This window comes from Elephantulus edwardii, unplaced genomic scaffold (genome assembly GCF_000299155.1).
Source record: "Elephantulus edwardii isolate Elephantulus edwardi_28Jun2011 unplaced genomic scaffold, EleEdw1.0 scaffold00083, whole genome shotgun sequence".
NCBI classification, from domain to species: Eukaryota; Metazoa; Chordata; class Mammalia; order Macroscelidea; family Macroscelididae; genus Elephantulus; species Elephantulus edwardii.
Window position 1 is genome coordinate 9,337,380 of NW_006399833.1, and position 15,243 is coordinate 9,352,622.

A 15,243-nucleotide genomic window follows, 5' to 3' on the forward strand; every position below is an offset into this window, starting at 1 on the left:
TTCCTAAACTTTCCATAACTATGGTACAACTGAAAGAAGAAAAACTTCACATGCAAATGGGGTCAGAATCCTTGGTTAGCATGAGAATCTAAAACTGCAGCCATTTTCCTGAATAGATTTGGACATCATGCAACTGCATCCCTCAGGCACCTTGTGGTCTCTGTCACAGGGGTTTCTGTGAATGGGAAGTTGGGATTCTGTTCATTCTGTAAGAGTGATCACTAAGTGAAAGTCTTGCTGTCTTATTGGTCCGGCTCAGTAAAGTTGTGTTTTAGCTAAACATAAAAAAAAACCCAACAAAAAAGTTGGAGCTATGATTCCAACTAAAAGTGCCCCCAAAGCAAAACCTAGAAATCTACTTCTGAAAAACTAACCATTGAAAGCCCTACAACGCATTACTATGAAGACTATAGGTTACAATGAGTTAGAATCAACTCATGGGAACATATTTTCTCTTTTAAATTCCCAAGTTTTAGATAAGGGCTTCAGAAGTGTCCCACACTGAGTTCTTTGTAAGTTAGGTGTCCTATTGGAAAACTCACCACCATTCAGTTAAAGACCCAACATATTTTCCCAACTCCCAAGGGCATCTATGAGAATGCTAGCTGCTGCCTCACAAGCCCAAAGGGGACTGCCAATGTACCATTTGGAATGGTTACCAAATAAGGACAGGTTGACTTGTACTCACTAATCTGCAGTAAACAATTTCACATTTTTGTTTTTTACCACGTCCAAGAATCTGCTTCTAGGTATGGCTGCCATCTGCCTCTCCCAACCTTCCTACAGGGTCAAAACCTCTTTTCAAATTTACAGTCCCTGACAGTGACAGAGTATGAAGTAAATAAGTAAGAATAAGTATGGCCTTACTTTTTTTTACTCACTAGTCTATAGTGTAAAGTTTCACATGTTTTATCTACCTATTGCATAGTCCACCCCCATGTACCACCCACTGAAGACATCAGGTTAGCTGCTTTCTTGCCCCTTGTCCTAAATAAGGACCATAATGATTGCTACATTTGGGGGAGCCTTAAGAATCTCCTGGTGGTGTCTGTTTATACTCCCTTTGTGAACTTTAATGGGCAGTGATCAACACGATTGTGTGATACATGCAGGTGAAAAGGTGCTTTCATATCTCCAAACCTCGAAAGACCTAGGCTGCTGAAGCCCCAACGTGGATGCCTCTTACCTTGTCCATGCTTGTGTTTGTTGTTGATGACAATCTGCACGATGGTCCCTGATGCTTGCTGGGAATCCATAAGAGCTCCCCTATGACTTCTGGCCCCAGGAAAGCGGGGTACACTTCCTGCCTGCCGGCTTGGTGGAGGATCATAATGGGAGCGGTGGTAAGAGTGTCTCTGCAAAATGACAAGGGAAAATTCAATCCAGAAGAGTCACGAATGAAAAGGCTGAGATGGAGCTACATCAGAAACCATTTGATTACTTTTGTTCATTTTTAGGGATGATGTCTGATCTTAACTGCCTGTTCACCAACATCAGCAGAAATGTTGTTGTTGTTGTTACATGCCTGTGAGTTGTGCTCGACTCATGGCGATCCTATGAAGAATAGATCCGAACCATTTCCCATTTCTGTGCCATTCTCAAAATCTCTGACTCAGCTTGAGCCCATTGCTGCAATCACTGTGTCAATCCATCTGGCTGAGGTCTTTCTCTCTTTCACTGACCTCTCCACCTTTCCAAGCATGATGTCCCTCTCCAAGGAAAATCTCCTCTTAACAACATTCCCAAAGTGAGACAAGGCTTTGCCATCCTTGGCTAGTAGAAATAAGGATGCCATAATGGGGAAGCAGCACAAGTTAAATGCTAAGACAGTGTTTTCATAGAATGAATAAAACCAATATGAGATCACCTGTTAAGTTAAACCACATACATTATTACCACACACATTATTTTTATATTTTTAAAATATTTTCTTTCTCATGTTTCTAAAGCTGAAGGTTGACAATAAGTGGTAAATTATCACCTTCCAAAATCTAGCAATTCAATATTACCCTAGACAATGAAATGTGCCAGGAGCCAATTCTCGATATTTTAGCTTAGATACGAATGGGAGCTCTGGTGGCCTAGTGGAAAGAAGCTGGGCTACAATCTCAAAGGCACATGGTTCAAGAACACTTTCTCTTAAGTATCTTTGCCTTGTGGGGGGAAAAAGGATTTGACACTGTTAGGATAGTTACTGGGAGGAGAAGATTATTTCACATTAACTCCAGGATGAGCTGGTGCTCTTTAATAAACTGGTTCCATTTATTTAAAAAAAATTCACATATTCCCAAGGGGAGAATAACCAAAGAGGATAACACATCATTCCTATGCTTGATAATTTCACATTCAGGTCTAGGAGTTAAGATAGTAGCCTGCCACACAAAACTAAAAAAGGCTGTGCAAATTATAAAGAGAAAGGGAGATTGGGGAGGTTCTGTGACTTGGACCTTGAAAGGTGATAGATGTTTCACAGATAGAATTGGTGGAGATATTCCAGAAAAATATTTCCAAGTCAAGAAGGGGTGGTGGAGAACATGGAGTCCATAAAACGGAACAGTTGAAGGGGGTAAAATTTAGTGTTGGATTACCCAATAAGCGAAGTAAGCATGGGTTTTGCTGTTGTTAGGTCCCATCTAGCTGACTTCCACTTACAACAACTCTATGAACAACAGATCTGAACTCTACCTTATCCTGTGTCATCCTCATGAGCTCTGATATGCTCGAGTACACTGTGACAGTCACTGTGTCCATTCATCTTGTTGAGGGTCTTTCTTGCTTTCTCTAATACTCAACTTTCCCCAGCATGATGTCTTTTTCCAATGACCGGCCCCTTCTGAGAACATGCCCCAAATATGCTCACTTGTGCTCATTTACTAATCTGTTGTGAGCAATTACACTTCTCCCCCCCCCCCACATCAAAGATTCTGCTTCTAGTTCTGGCTGGCATCCGTCTCTCTGCCAGACCCATAGCACTTTCCTACAGAATCAAAGCCCCTTTTCAAATTTTCACTCCTTGCTTGGGATAGAGTACTCAGTAAACAAGGTAATCGCCAATTTATGTTTACTTATTAGTCTGTAGTGAACAGTTTCATATGGGTTTTGGGGTGTTTTTTTTTCACTACATCATGTGGCAAAATGAATGCCAACAGTTCACTACAGATCAGTGTGCGAGCCAGGTAAGGCAGTGCTTACCTTAGTTATTGAGTAATCAACCTCTGATTCAGAAACTACATTGGGGAAAAAAAGTACATTGGAGCCAATTTACGGTGGACTCTAAACAGTATGCTTAGGAGTGAAGCCTGTATTTGGTAGGTAGTAGAAGTGGAGGTGTGGATACTTTTAGATAGTTGTTTGCATGCTTTTAAGTAGGGAAATGACTTAATCAGAAACATGTCCCTGATGATATAAAGGATGGACTGGATAGGGGGAAGACACAGCAGTTAAGTATAGTTTAGATAAGATGTAATGAGATTCTAAACAGGCAATAGTATGAGATCACATAGCAGGACACAGAGATGCTAGACAATTTGTAGAAACAAGAATTAACAGTACATGACAGCACTAGAATGCAAGCTCCACAGAGTGAAGCATGTTGTTTTGTTCAACACTGTACCTACCATAATTTATGTCTCATGGAAAGTGATCATTAAATACTTGGCGAATTAGTGACTGAGGAACACATCAAAGCTGTGGTCCTTAACAAAAGCATAGCTCTTTTTCTTGTGTGTCAATGAGCTCGAACTAACCCATAGCTGTTTTCAGAGGCAGTTAATCACATGGGAGATTGCTCATCCTTCTCCCACAGTGCAGCTAGTGGATTCAAACCACGTGCTTTTGGGATTGCAGCACAGTTTCTTACCACCAGGTCACCATTCACAAATTTACTCATTGCTCTTTTAGCAAAGATTCAAGACATATGAGGATTCCACTACTCTGCTATCCAACTTTTTCCAAGGAGCTGAGGTGGGCTAGGAATAGAGAAGGATGGAATTAATAAAGATTGTAACCTTATAGTTTAAAAGCCAAATAGCATCAATTTAATTTTAGGGGCAATTGTTAGGAGTGAAGGAGGAGGAACCCATTAAAAGATACTTTCCCAGACAATTAAAACGGAAACTCCTTATATTCTCTAACAGGAATAGCAGGGACCCTTGGGAAGATAGTTATAGGGTCCCTTGACCCCATCATCCCCATAAAACACTTATTAAAGTTATTTGCCATAGACACATGTGTTGCAAATTTAGCTTTGGGAACTATTATTGCTCTCTTGGGGCAACAGGCATGGGTAGACTAAGGGGAGAGAAAACAGGAGCTGGAATAAGAGGACCCTTTGTAGCCTTTTCAAAAATAACTAAGAACAGCTTATGCAGATGTACAACTATAACAATGTATGCAAATTAAATTGGTATCTATTATGCACACAGGATAGACTCTACCTCCAATCTTTTCAATTCCCACAATGGCTCATATGAATTTTATTCCTGATCACTCACATTCCTGTCCTTTCACTAGTTTGGCAAGAGTTTTGCTAAAGAAACACTGGAACTCAGAGAAGACATTTTAACTGGTGGATGTCCTACTGATGCAATAAAAGAAAGAGTTATACAGGAAAAGTAGTAATCAGGGAAGGGTGCTGACCCAAAACTAAGCTGCAAGTACAAGAAATTCTTTGCTTTGTGATGGTGAGTACAAAATAAAAACTATCCACTGGTACCAGGGGCTCAAATATTGGTTATGATAAACAAAGTCAAACAAAACTCCACAAAAAATCAAACCAAATGGAAAAACTTCATTGCTATTGAGTAGATTCCAGTATGTGGAGATCCTATTGTTGCTGTAAAGTGTCTTAGAATCGAGTACAATTCATAGCGACCCTATGAACAAAAGACTTGAACCCTGCCCTATCCTGTACCATTCTCATCATCTATGGTACACTAGAGCCCAGTGCTGAAGTCACAGCATCAACACATCTTGTTGTGGGTCTTATTCTCCTTCACTGACCCTCCACCTTTCCAAGAATGATGTCCTTTTCCAAAAATAGCCTCACCTAGCTACATGTCGAAAGTATGAGAGATGAAGTTTTACCATCCTTGCCTCCAAGGAGCACTTTGGCTGAACCTTCTCCAAGACATATTTCCAAGACACAGGTGGATAAAAATAGGTGGAGGCCTGAGCCATGAAGCCAGGACTGGCTAGGGGCAGAGGGTGTGAGGTGCTGGAGGGACAAAGAGAGGGAATTGAGCTGGACGCTAGCAGAGAAGGGGTGGGAGTGGGAACAAGACACATGAGCCTAAAGGGGTGGTGGACGGGGTCAAAACCTGATCTGTTGCCTGAATAATGAAAAAGATCTTTCATGGCAACCCTATAAACAACAGATCTGAACCCTGTCCTATCCTGTCCTATCCTCAGACTTCCATATTTATTTGTTCTTTTGGTAGCCCAGGGGATATTCCCTATTCTTTTCCAGCACCACAACTTGAAGGCATCAGTTCTTCTGCCATCCTTATTCATTGTCCAGCTCTCTGATGCATAGCAAGTGATTGAGAAGACCATGACCTGAATAAGGCACACCTTAGTCTTCAAATTCACATCATTGCTCTTAGGTATTTTGGAGAAGTCCTTGATAGCAGACTTGCCCAATGGAATATGTCTCTTGATTTCTTGACTGCTGGTATCAGGAGTGTTTTGATTATTGATTCATGCAAGATGCAATAATTAATTGCTTCACTCCTTTCTCCATCCGTTATGATGTCTATACCCTATAGGCCACAATAAAACTGCTCCATAGAGTTTGTAATCCTTACAAGAAGCAAACTGCCACATCTTTATTCTGTTGACTGGCTGGTGGGTTTGACTCTCTGACTTTTTGGTTAGCATTCAAGCCTTTAGCCATTGTACCACCAGAACTCTTTGGACATATGATTGTTGTTAGGTGCTGTCGAGCTGGCTCCAATTGATAGGGACTCATTTACAACAGGAGGAAACCCTGCCCGATCCTGTGCCAGCTTGAAAATCTCTGTTGTGCTTAAACCCATTGTTGCATACACTGTATTTGTTTCATATACTTTGGGAATGTTATCAGGATGGACTGGTCCTTGGATAAAGATACGATCCTTGAAAAAGTAGAAGGCCAGTGAAGGAGAGGAAGAACTTCAATGTGATCTTGTAATAAGAATAGAAAAATAATTAAGGGGTAGGAAAAAAACCCCCAAAAAACCTCAGAGACTTTGATCGCAAGTTACCTAATGGGTTGCTCAGGATAAGTAGAACTGTATCTAATTTTTTGCTTTACAGACAGAGAACATGTCAGAGTGGAGAAGGAAAGTCTTTATTCAGGGTCACAATGAAGGTTGAGATTTTAGAGATGGCAGCAAATTGGGCCTGAGAAGAAGGGGAGAAAAGTAGGATTTGGTGGAGAGCTAATATCTAGTCCATGGCCCACGATCATTTGACTAAATGCTGATCAAAGAGAAGTTCTTTCAGACAAAGAAGTCTCCTATACCATTCACAACCACATACACCACTGACTTCCAACCTCAATGTACACTGGAATCACCTGGAGATGTTTACCAACTACTGATGCCTAGGCTCTACTTCTAAGGGCTCTACTATAATTAATCTGGGGTAAGGCCTGGGCATGGAGGTTTTTATATACGCCCCAGAACATTCACATCTGTAGTCACGGCTGAGAATCCTCAACAAAGTATTTTCTGTGGCTGGGTGATAGAAACTGTACAATTTTGCTTTAAGAGAAATTTTTCTATAAAAGTGACCCTTTTTAACACCTGAAGGCAAAGCAGGAGCTGACTGACCATGTAATTTACAGGAAAAAAAATAAAAGACTCTTAAGGCCTTGGAATTATAGGCAAATTTAGGGTTTATTTTAAAATTCAGCTGTAAAGAGTCTGCTTGAGAGAGCAGTTCAAAACTTGTTACATGACCTTATGGCGATGCTTCATTTTAGTCAATCTTTTGAAGTTGTTTTACTTACTTTCCTAAAGGACTGAAAATTATTCCAGGATTTTCTTTGTTACTAACTTTTTACTGTGATTTGAGTGACACAGAATAAATTGGTCCTCCATTCTATAATTCACAGTGTTATATTTCAAGACACTGATTATAATATCCATATAATAACAGTACTCTTCCCACTTCATCTCCATGTTTCCTATTTCCACTCATCCTTTCCTGACCCTTCCTGCTTTCTCACCATTAACCCTGGACAAATGCTGTCCTTAAGCTTTTTTTGTTGTTGTTGTTGTTAGGTGGCGTTGAGTTGCCTGTGACTCTTAGTGACCCTATGTACGACAGATCTGAACCCTGCTCTATCCCTTGCCAATCTCATTGTCTCTGACACACCTACCTCCATTACCCCAGTCACTGAATCAATTCATCTCATCGAGGGTCTTCCTCTTCTGCACTGTCCCTCCACCATCCCAAACATGATGTCCCTCTCCAAAGACTGGTCCCTCCTTGCAACATGCCCAAAGTATGTCAGATGAAGCTTCAGAATCCTTGCCTCCAAGGATTAGCCTGGCTTCACCCTCTCCAGGACAAATGTGTTTGTTTTCTTGGCAGTCCATGGTATATTCAATACTCTTCTCCAACACCACAGCTTAAAGGCATCAACTCTCCTTCTATCATCCCTAGTCATTGTCCCAGTTCTCTGATGCAAAGCAAGTGATTGCAAAGACCATGGCATGTATCAGGTGCAGTTTAGTCTCTAGACTGACATCGTTGCTCTTCAGTACTTTAGAGAGGTCTCTAACCATAGACTTTTCCATCACAATACCAGAGGAATGTCTGTCTATGTTTCATTGATTATACAGAGGCATCTGACTGTGGATCACAACAAACTGTGGTTGACTCTGGGACGAATGGGAATCCCAGAACATTTGATTGTGCTTATGCAACATCTGTACTTGGACCATGAGGGAGTTGTCAGAACAGAGCAAAAAAACACTGCATAGTTCAAAATCGAGAAGTATGCCAGGGATGTTCCTGTTTCCGTACCTTTTCCATCTATATGTGGAACAGATTATTTGGGAGGCTGGGCTGTATGAGGAGGAATGTGGCATCAGGATTGGAGGTCAACTCATCAACAACTTGTATTATGCAGATGAAACAACCTTGCTTGCTGAAACTGAGGAGGACCTGAATTGCCTGTTGTGGAAGGTCAGGCACTGTGGCCTTCAATATGGAATGAAACTTAATATCAAGAAAACATTCCCACCACTTGGCCAATTGGCCACATCATGATAAATGGTGAAGATATTGAGATTGTTAACAGCTTTAGTTAGCTTGGCTTCATAATCAAGACTCTTGGTACCAGCAGCCAGGAAATCAAGAGACAAATTGCATTGGGGAAGTTGGCTGTCAGAGATCTCTCCAGAGAACTGAAGAGTAATGTCAGTGTGGAGACTAAGGTGAGCCTGGTCCAGGCCATAGTGTTCACAATTGCTTACTATGCATCAGAAAGCTGGACAATGACTAGGGATGATAAAAAGAGAATTGATTCCTTTGAGCTGTGGTGCTGGAGAAGAGTGTTGAATATAGTATGGACTGCCAGGAGAAAGAACAGATTCATTCTGGAGAGGGTGAAACCAGACTTGCTTTGGAGGCAAGGATTCTGAGAATTCATTTGACATACTTCAGATCATGTTGCAATGAGGGACCAGTCCTTGCAGAGGGACATCATGCTTGGAAAGGTGGAGGGATGAGAAAGAGAGGAAGACTATTGATGAGATGGATTGATTCAGTGACTGGGATCATGAGGGTAGGTGTGTCATAGACAGTAAAGTTGGCACAGGATAGAGCAGGTTTCAGGGCTCTTGTACATAGGTTCGCTATGAGTCACAAGCAACTCAACAGCACATGATGACAACAACAACATATTAATACATACAATTGACTAACTTATGTTAGATAAAATCTATACCACACTGTTTGGACATATGTACTGGACTTAAAGCCAGATTTAGGATTGGAACTTTTTTGTAATCTGAAGACTGCCTATAACTCTTTTTTGGGGTTGAAAAATCCTTGCTATTTTTGGAGATATCCTAGGAACCTTGCTGATTCTAATGTCTAAGACATAATGGTTTTACTGATAGAGACAAGAGAGTATCAAAGTCCAGACAGGGCCTTAAAGTTCCTTCATGTCAATAGTTTGGTGGAACTATATTCTAGTTTTGTAAGATGTTACCATTGAGAGAAACTGGTGAAAGGCATGCAAGATTTCTTTATTTCTCATGTGAATCTACCATTTTCTCATTTACAATTATCTATAATTAACCAACAGGTGGGTTTTTTTTTTTAAAAAAAAAAAGAACCTTCTGAATGTGTTCTAATCCACAAATCCATGAAAACATTCTAAGTCACTGGTAACCTAGAACTGTGCTTCTCTGAAGAACCTAGGTCAGTTTCCTTCACAAACCACTGTTCTGACAATATAAATGAGACATGAATTTTTATTTGTTTCATATTGTTTCTAGAACTCCTTCACTTTTCTAGTGGTAAGTCTTTATGTAATCTACTGGGGGCACACATCAGTTTGGTAGTTTTCCAAAACAAAACTATGTTTTCCTGAATGTTTTGGCTTTCTACCCTGCCCTCAATTCTATCTCAGTCCCTCTTTCCCTCTCTCTCTCTCCACCTCATCCCTATCTCTATCACTCTCAATTGTCACTAGGATCAGATCATGTAAAATTGCTATCTCTAAATTGAACCAAAAATGTTTAATATTTTTGACCAAAGAGTCATATTTGAACCATTGATTCATTTTCCTACGTACCTGGGGATGCTTGGTAAACAGATGTCTTTCTGCTCACTTGACCAAATAAACCAATCAGTTGTGTTTCTATTAAACTGAAGATTGAGGCAAATATGAACAGTCTACTGAAGCACTATAGGGATTGTGGCATTACTCTTACTGCTTTGGAGTTGGAACTGACTCATAGCTGACCCTCTATTGGATTTCTGAGGCTGTACACCACAAAAGAGGAGATTGTCCATCTTTTTCCTGTGGAGCCACAGATGCATTCAAACCCTGAGAGAAGCATGGTTTTTGGGTTTGCAGCACAACTCTCGATGTTAGCACTGATTTTTGCCTTCCATGTAGGAAGTGCAACCTGCAAAGTATATTCAAAAGAGATTCTCCTACGTTCTGTTTTCAGGTTGGTCAAACACAAAGTCTGAAAAATTGCTCTTTGATTTGGGATAGATTTTTGTGCATTAAAAGTAATGGAATCCCTTTTCCACTGCATTTCAGTCAACCTTCCACACCCTTACATTCAACACATATTTATTGGGTGCCTACTATGTGCCAGGTGCATGCTTTTCCGTTATTACAGATGCTATTTATTATTCAAATAATATCCCACAGTATCTACCCCTTTAAGAACAAAGGAAAATATTTATTTAGAATAAAGTGGAAACATCTGGCCATTTTGGTCTACAAGACCCAAATGTTTGTTTCTAAAGATAGGTCTTGAACGCCTTTGAAAATCAATAACTATTTCAAGGTCCTGGATTCTGTTCCTGACCTCTTTTGCTAAGGGAAATACCACATTAAGTTCAACCCTATCACTAGCAGTTTAAGAACAATGAAGCCAAAAGACAAGGGGCTGAATTGGGGGCAATGTAAGACAAAGTTAAGGAGAAAGGCTAATTAATGACATTGCCAGCAAGACTTTTGCAAAAACCACAGTGTATGTAGTTGGGGGGCACTTATACTTGAATGCAAGGCACACAGCTTAAAGTGACTAGGCCCTGAATGTGGTATCAGATTGACAAGTGCTAATTTAAACATTCTCCACTTTCTTCTACAATGAGAAAATGAGGCTAAATAAAAGAGGAAACTCACAATACTGAAAACTTGACTAGCTTCATCTTCTGTCAGGATCTGGAAGGAATTTCACTTTACTATAAAGCAGATGGAGCTGGATAGAGAAATCTTTCCTCATGGTCTGAGTCAAACGACTGGGAAGTCCATCCTCTTGCAAGCACGCTGCTTTCTCTCCAGAATACTATTTGCCTTGCCACCCAATCATTCCAGAAACAGACATGGCCAGTAAATAGTACTATCAGAAAGTAAAGCAACTAGAAATCATTCCATCTTACTGCTTGGGTTTTGTGATGGCAATTTGGAGGCCTGAAAGTCAAGAGTAACCCTCACTATCCCTAAATAGGAATCTCCAACCCAAGGACACAGGTTCAAATATATCAGCTGCTCAAGGGAAGAAAGATGAACCATCTCCTCCCATGTGATGTAATTTACAGCCTCTGAAAACCCACTGGAGTGTCATCTATGAGTCAGCTCTGACTTGATGGCATATAACACCAGCACATCTCTAAGAAGTCTGCCTTGTAATTCTCTAGACTTCTGCTTTATAGTCAATGCTTGCTGTGAACTACTTGCGAAGGTTTTAGGACATCATTTAGATTGTATTTATTATCATTGAAAAACATCAAATAATAAGGAAACAAAAAAAATACCTTTCTCCCACCAAAATATATCCCTCTGAGATTCCCATTCTTAACATTTCTGTGCATGATCTTCCAGATTTTTAAATATACATTTATGCACACATACACATTTTTACATAAGGAAACATTAGTGTAAATTTTATCTTGTACCTTGCTTTGCTTACATAACAGACCTTGCAAAGTCCTCCATTTTAATACGTTGAGAAGTATTGTATTCTTTTTTCCCAAATGTCTTATAGATTTTTGGTTTAGTTAATCAAGTCATCCACTCCCTAAACAACCTGCCTCTGGAAACTGTGAACTTTGATAAATGACGATAGTTATAGACGGGCTTCAGGCCTTTTGCTCATAGGGTCATGCTTAACACAACAGTAATCAACAGCAACAACAACAATCAATTCTCTGTTAATAGGTATTTAGTTGTTTCATTTCCCCCTCCATTTTCTACCTTGGACATTTCTGCATATTTTTGTGTTCAAGGATGTAATTAACACTCTTATTATGTAACTGATACCTTTGTATACTTTTAAAGAGTCCTTTCACTTAAGATAGATTCTTTGAATAAGAACATCTCCTTTTTAGATTTTAGGAAGTGTGAAATATCACGCTACTAAAAAAAATCCACAGCCATCAAGATGATTCTGACTGATGGTGACTATCCACTGGGTTTCTGAGGTTGTAAAACTATCTCCCATGGAGCAGCTGCTTGATTTCAACTTCCAAACTCTTGCTTAGCAGCCCATCACATAATGTATTATGCCACCAGGGTTCTGCAATACTACTTAAGTATATTTTTAAACACAGGAACTCTATATTGCTAATGAGGGAGCTCTGGTGGCCTACTGGTAAGAATCTGTGCTGTAATTCTGAAGGCACACAGTTCAAATCCACCAATTTCTATGCAGAGGAAGGATGGGCAATCACCTCCCATGTTAACTGCCTTTGAAAACCCACTGGAGGTTCAGCTATGGGTAGGTTCTTACTTGATGTTACACAAAAACAACAACATTCTGTTAATTACCTAGAAATACAAATAAACAAGATACACTATTACTATATATAGAGATGTCTTAATAAGGTTTATTCTGAGCTTAATGCCTAGAATTAAAATGAGAAGATGTTACACAGTGGAAGAAGGAGAATCAGGCTTGCCATTTTCCCTTTCTTAGTTTTCATGACCAAGAGTCAAAGGCTTAGAAGAGGGTTTATGTGGACATGTCAGAAATACTTCTGCTAAAAGGATGGGCTTGGATACCTTAAACATATCACAGAACGTTCTCAGGATTGAGGACAGGGGTCAACTAAAACAAAACAAAAAACCCCAAAACAATCCGATTCATTGCCATGAAGATGGATAGGGACAATGGCCTAGATTCCTTATAAAGGACAAGAAGATGAGGCCAGTCATTCTGAGAGGGTATTAGCTTCTGACCTAGATTAAGGATTTCTTAGGTCTGAGTTTAGGGTTTCTTTGTGTTCTATGCCTTGACTCCAGTTGCAAATAAAATAGTACACATATATGGTTACAGGTTGTTGATGAGGCCATTTAAATTGCTGATGAAGAAGGGAAAAAAATAGTGTTAAAAATGAGCCCTTATATGGCTCTGCTGGGATAGTAGCCATGGAGAGAGGAAAGTTTGGCCTGATCTTGTGGAGTGTTGAAATTATTTGAGCTATTCACACTTACTGCTTCTCTGTTGGCAGGTTGCCGGAAGATATCACCATCAGAATGTTCCCATGACAATTCTCCATCCCCTGTTTATTAAAAAGAAACAAAAAAAAGGTTCATACATACATAAGAAGGAGAACTATTACCCTTGAGACTCAACAACAATTTTTATTTGGTGACCCAAAGTTCTCAAGTCATTTTAGCTGTTGTGGCTATCCTTTAAAAAAAAAAAGTTGAACTATTTCCCTGGGTGTGCCTCACTTTTCAAAACAACTCTGAAGAAAGTTGCCACTTTCTAAAATAGATCTAGCAAAGCTATCCAAAATTTATAAGATAGAAAGGAAATAATTACCTCCCCCTGTCACAAAGCCATCATTCTCACTTGATTATTTCAGTTGTTGTTGTTGTTATGTGCCATCGAGTTGACTGCAACTAATAGTGACCCTATGTACAAGAGCCCTAAACGGTGCTCTATCCTGTGCCAACCTCACCGTCTCAAACACACTCATTCTCACCACCCGACTCACAGAATCTGTCCATCTCATCAAGGGTCTTCCTCTCCTATGCTGTCCCTCTACGCTCCCAAACATGGTGTCCTTGCAACATGTCTAAAGTCGGTCAGATAAAGCTTCAGAATCCTTGACTCCAAGGAGCATTCTGGCTTTACCCTCTCCAGGACAAACCTGTTAGTTCTCCTAGCAGTCCATGGTATATTCAATACTCTTCTCTAGCACCACAGCTCAAAGGCTGTCTCTTTCTGTCATCCCTAGTCACTGTCTAACTCTCCGACACATAGCACGTAATTGCGAAGACTATAGCCTGGATCAGGTACACCTTAGTCTCCAGCCTAAAGTTGTTGCTCCTCAGTACTCTTGAGAGGTCCCTCACAGCTGACTTCCCTAATGCTATTTGTCTCTTGATTTCCTGGCTGCTGTTACCAAGAGTGTTGACTGTGGAGCCAAGTAAACAAACTGTTAACTATCTCAATCTCTTCACCATTCATACTAATGCTGCCAATTAGTCCAGTGGTGAGAGAATCTTTGTTTTCTTGATGTTGAGCTTCAATATGTATTGAAGGCTGCAGTCCTTGACCTTCTGCAGCAAGAGCTTCAGGTCTTCCTCAGTTTCAGGAAGCAGGGTTGTGTCATCTGCATAACGCAGGTTGTTGATGACTCTTCCACCAATCCTGATGCCACATTCCTCCTTGTACAGCCCAGCATCTCGGATGATCTTTTCTGCATACAGATTGAAAAGTTATGGAGACAAAATACATCTTGATTTTGAATGATATAATGTCTCCTTGCTTTGTTATGACGACTGCCTCTTGGTCCAAGTATAGGTTTCACACAAGCACAATCAAATGTTCTGGGATTCCCATTCTTCTCAGAGTCAGCCATAGCTTGTTGTGATACACATAGTAAAAAACCTTTGCATAGTTAATGAAGCACAGATAGACATTCCTCTTGTATTCTCTGCTTTCTGCCAAGATCCATCTAACATTAGCTATAATATCCCTAGTACCACAACCTCTTCTAAATCCAGCCTGCACATCTGGCATGTCTCTGTTGACATATTGCTCCCATCGTTTTTGAATAATTTTCAGCAGAATCTTGCTTGCATGTGATATTAATGATATTGTTCAATAATTCCCATACACTGTTGAGCCACCTTTCTTTGGAACAGGAACAAATACTGCTCTTTTTCAGTCAGTTGGCAGGTTGACTGTCTTCCAGATTTCTTGGCACAACTTAGTGAGCACATCCAGGGCAGCATCTGTTTGTTGAAATGAATCAATTTGTATGCTGGCAACTCCTGGAGCCTTTTTTTTGCCAATTATTTTAGTGCAGTATAGTATATACAGTATATAGTAGTTTAGTATAGTCATCTTCTGAAGACAATATTTAATACATGTTTAAACTACTCTCAAGAAAAGAGATCTGAGGATTTGGTTTGTCATGATTTGTTAATTTAACCATTATTTCTCTAAGAATATGGGACCTCAATATAAAGTTAAGGTAAAACTTCCCACGGTAAGAGTGTTCACATAACAAATATACATGATACTCCACTCTGGTTTTGACTGAATC

At 40.0% G+C, this 15,243-nt stretch overlaps 1 protein-coding gene across 3 annotated transcripts in view; it reads right to left on the reverse strand.

The window, feature by feature from the left end:
• The window catches only part of CHRDL1 (chordin-like 1), a 278,118-nt gene that overhangs the window by 35,209 nt on the left and 227,666 nt on the right, over positions 1 to 15,243 (reverse strand). For all 3 annotated transcript variants that reach the window (XM_006889919.1, XM_006889921.1, XM_006889920.1), the window contains exons 6-7: positions 13,175 to 13,242; positions 1,187 to 1,355 (exon numbers count right to left, since the gene is read on the reverse strand). In XM_006889919.1, the coding sequence (XP_006889981.1) occupies positions 1,187 to 1,355; positions 13,175 to 13,242 (237 nt within the window). The remainder of the gene's footprint in view (positions 1 to 1,186; positions 1,356 to 13,174; positions 13,243 to 15,243) is intronic.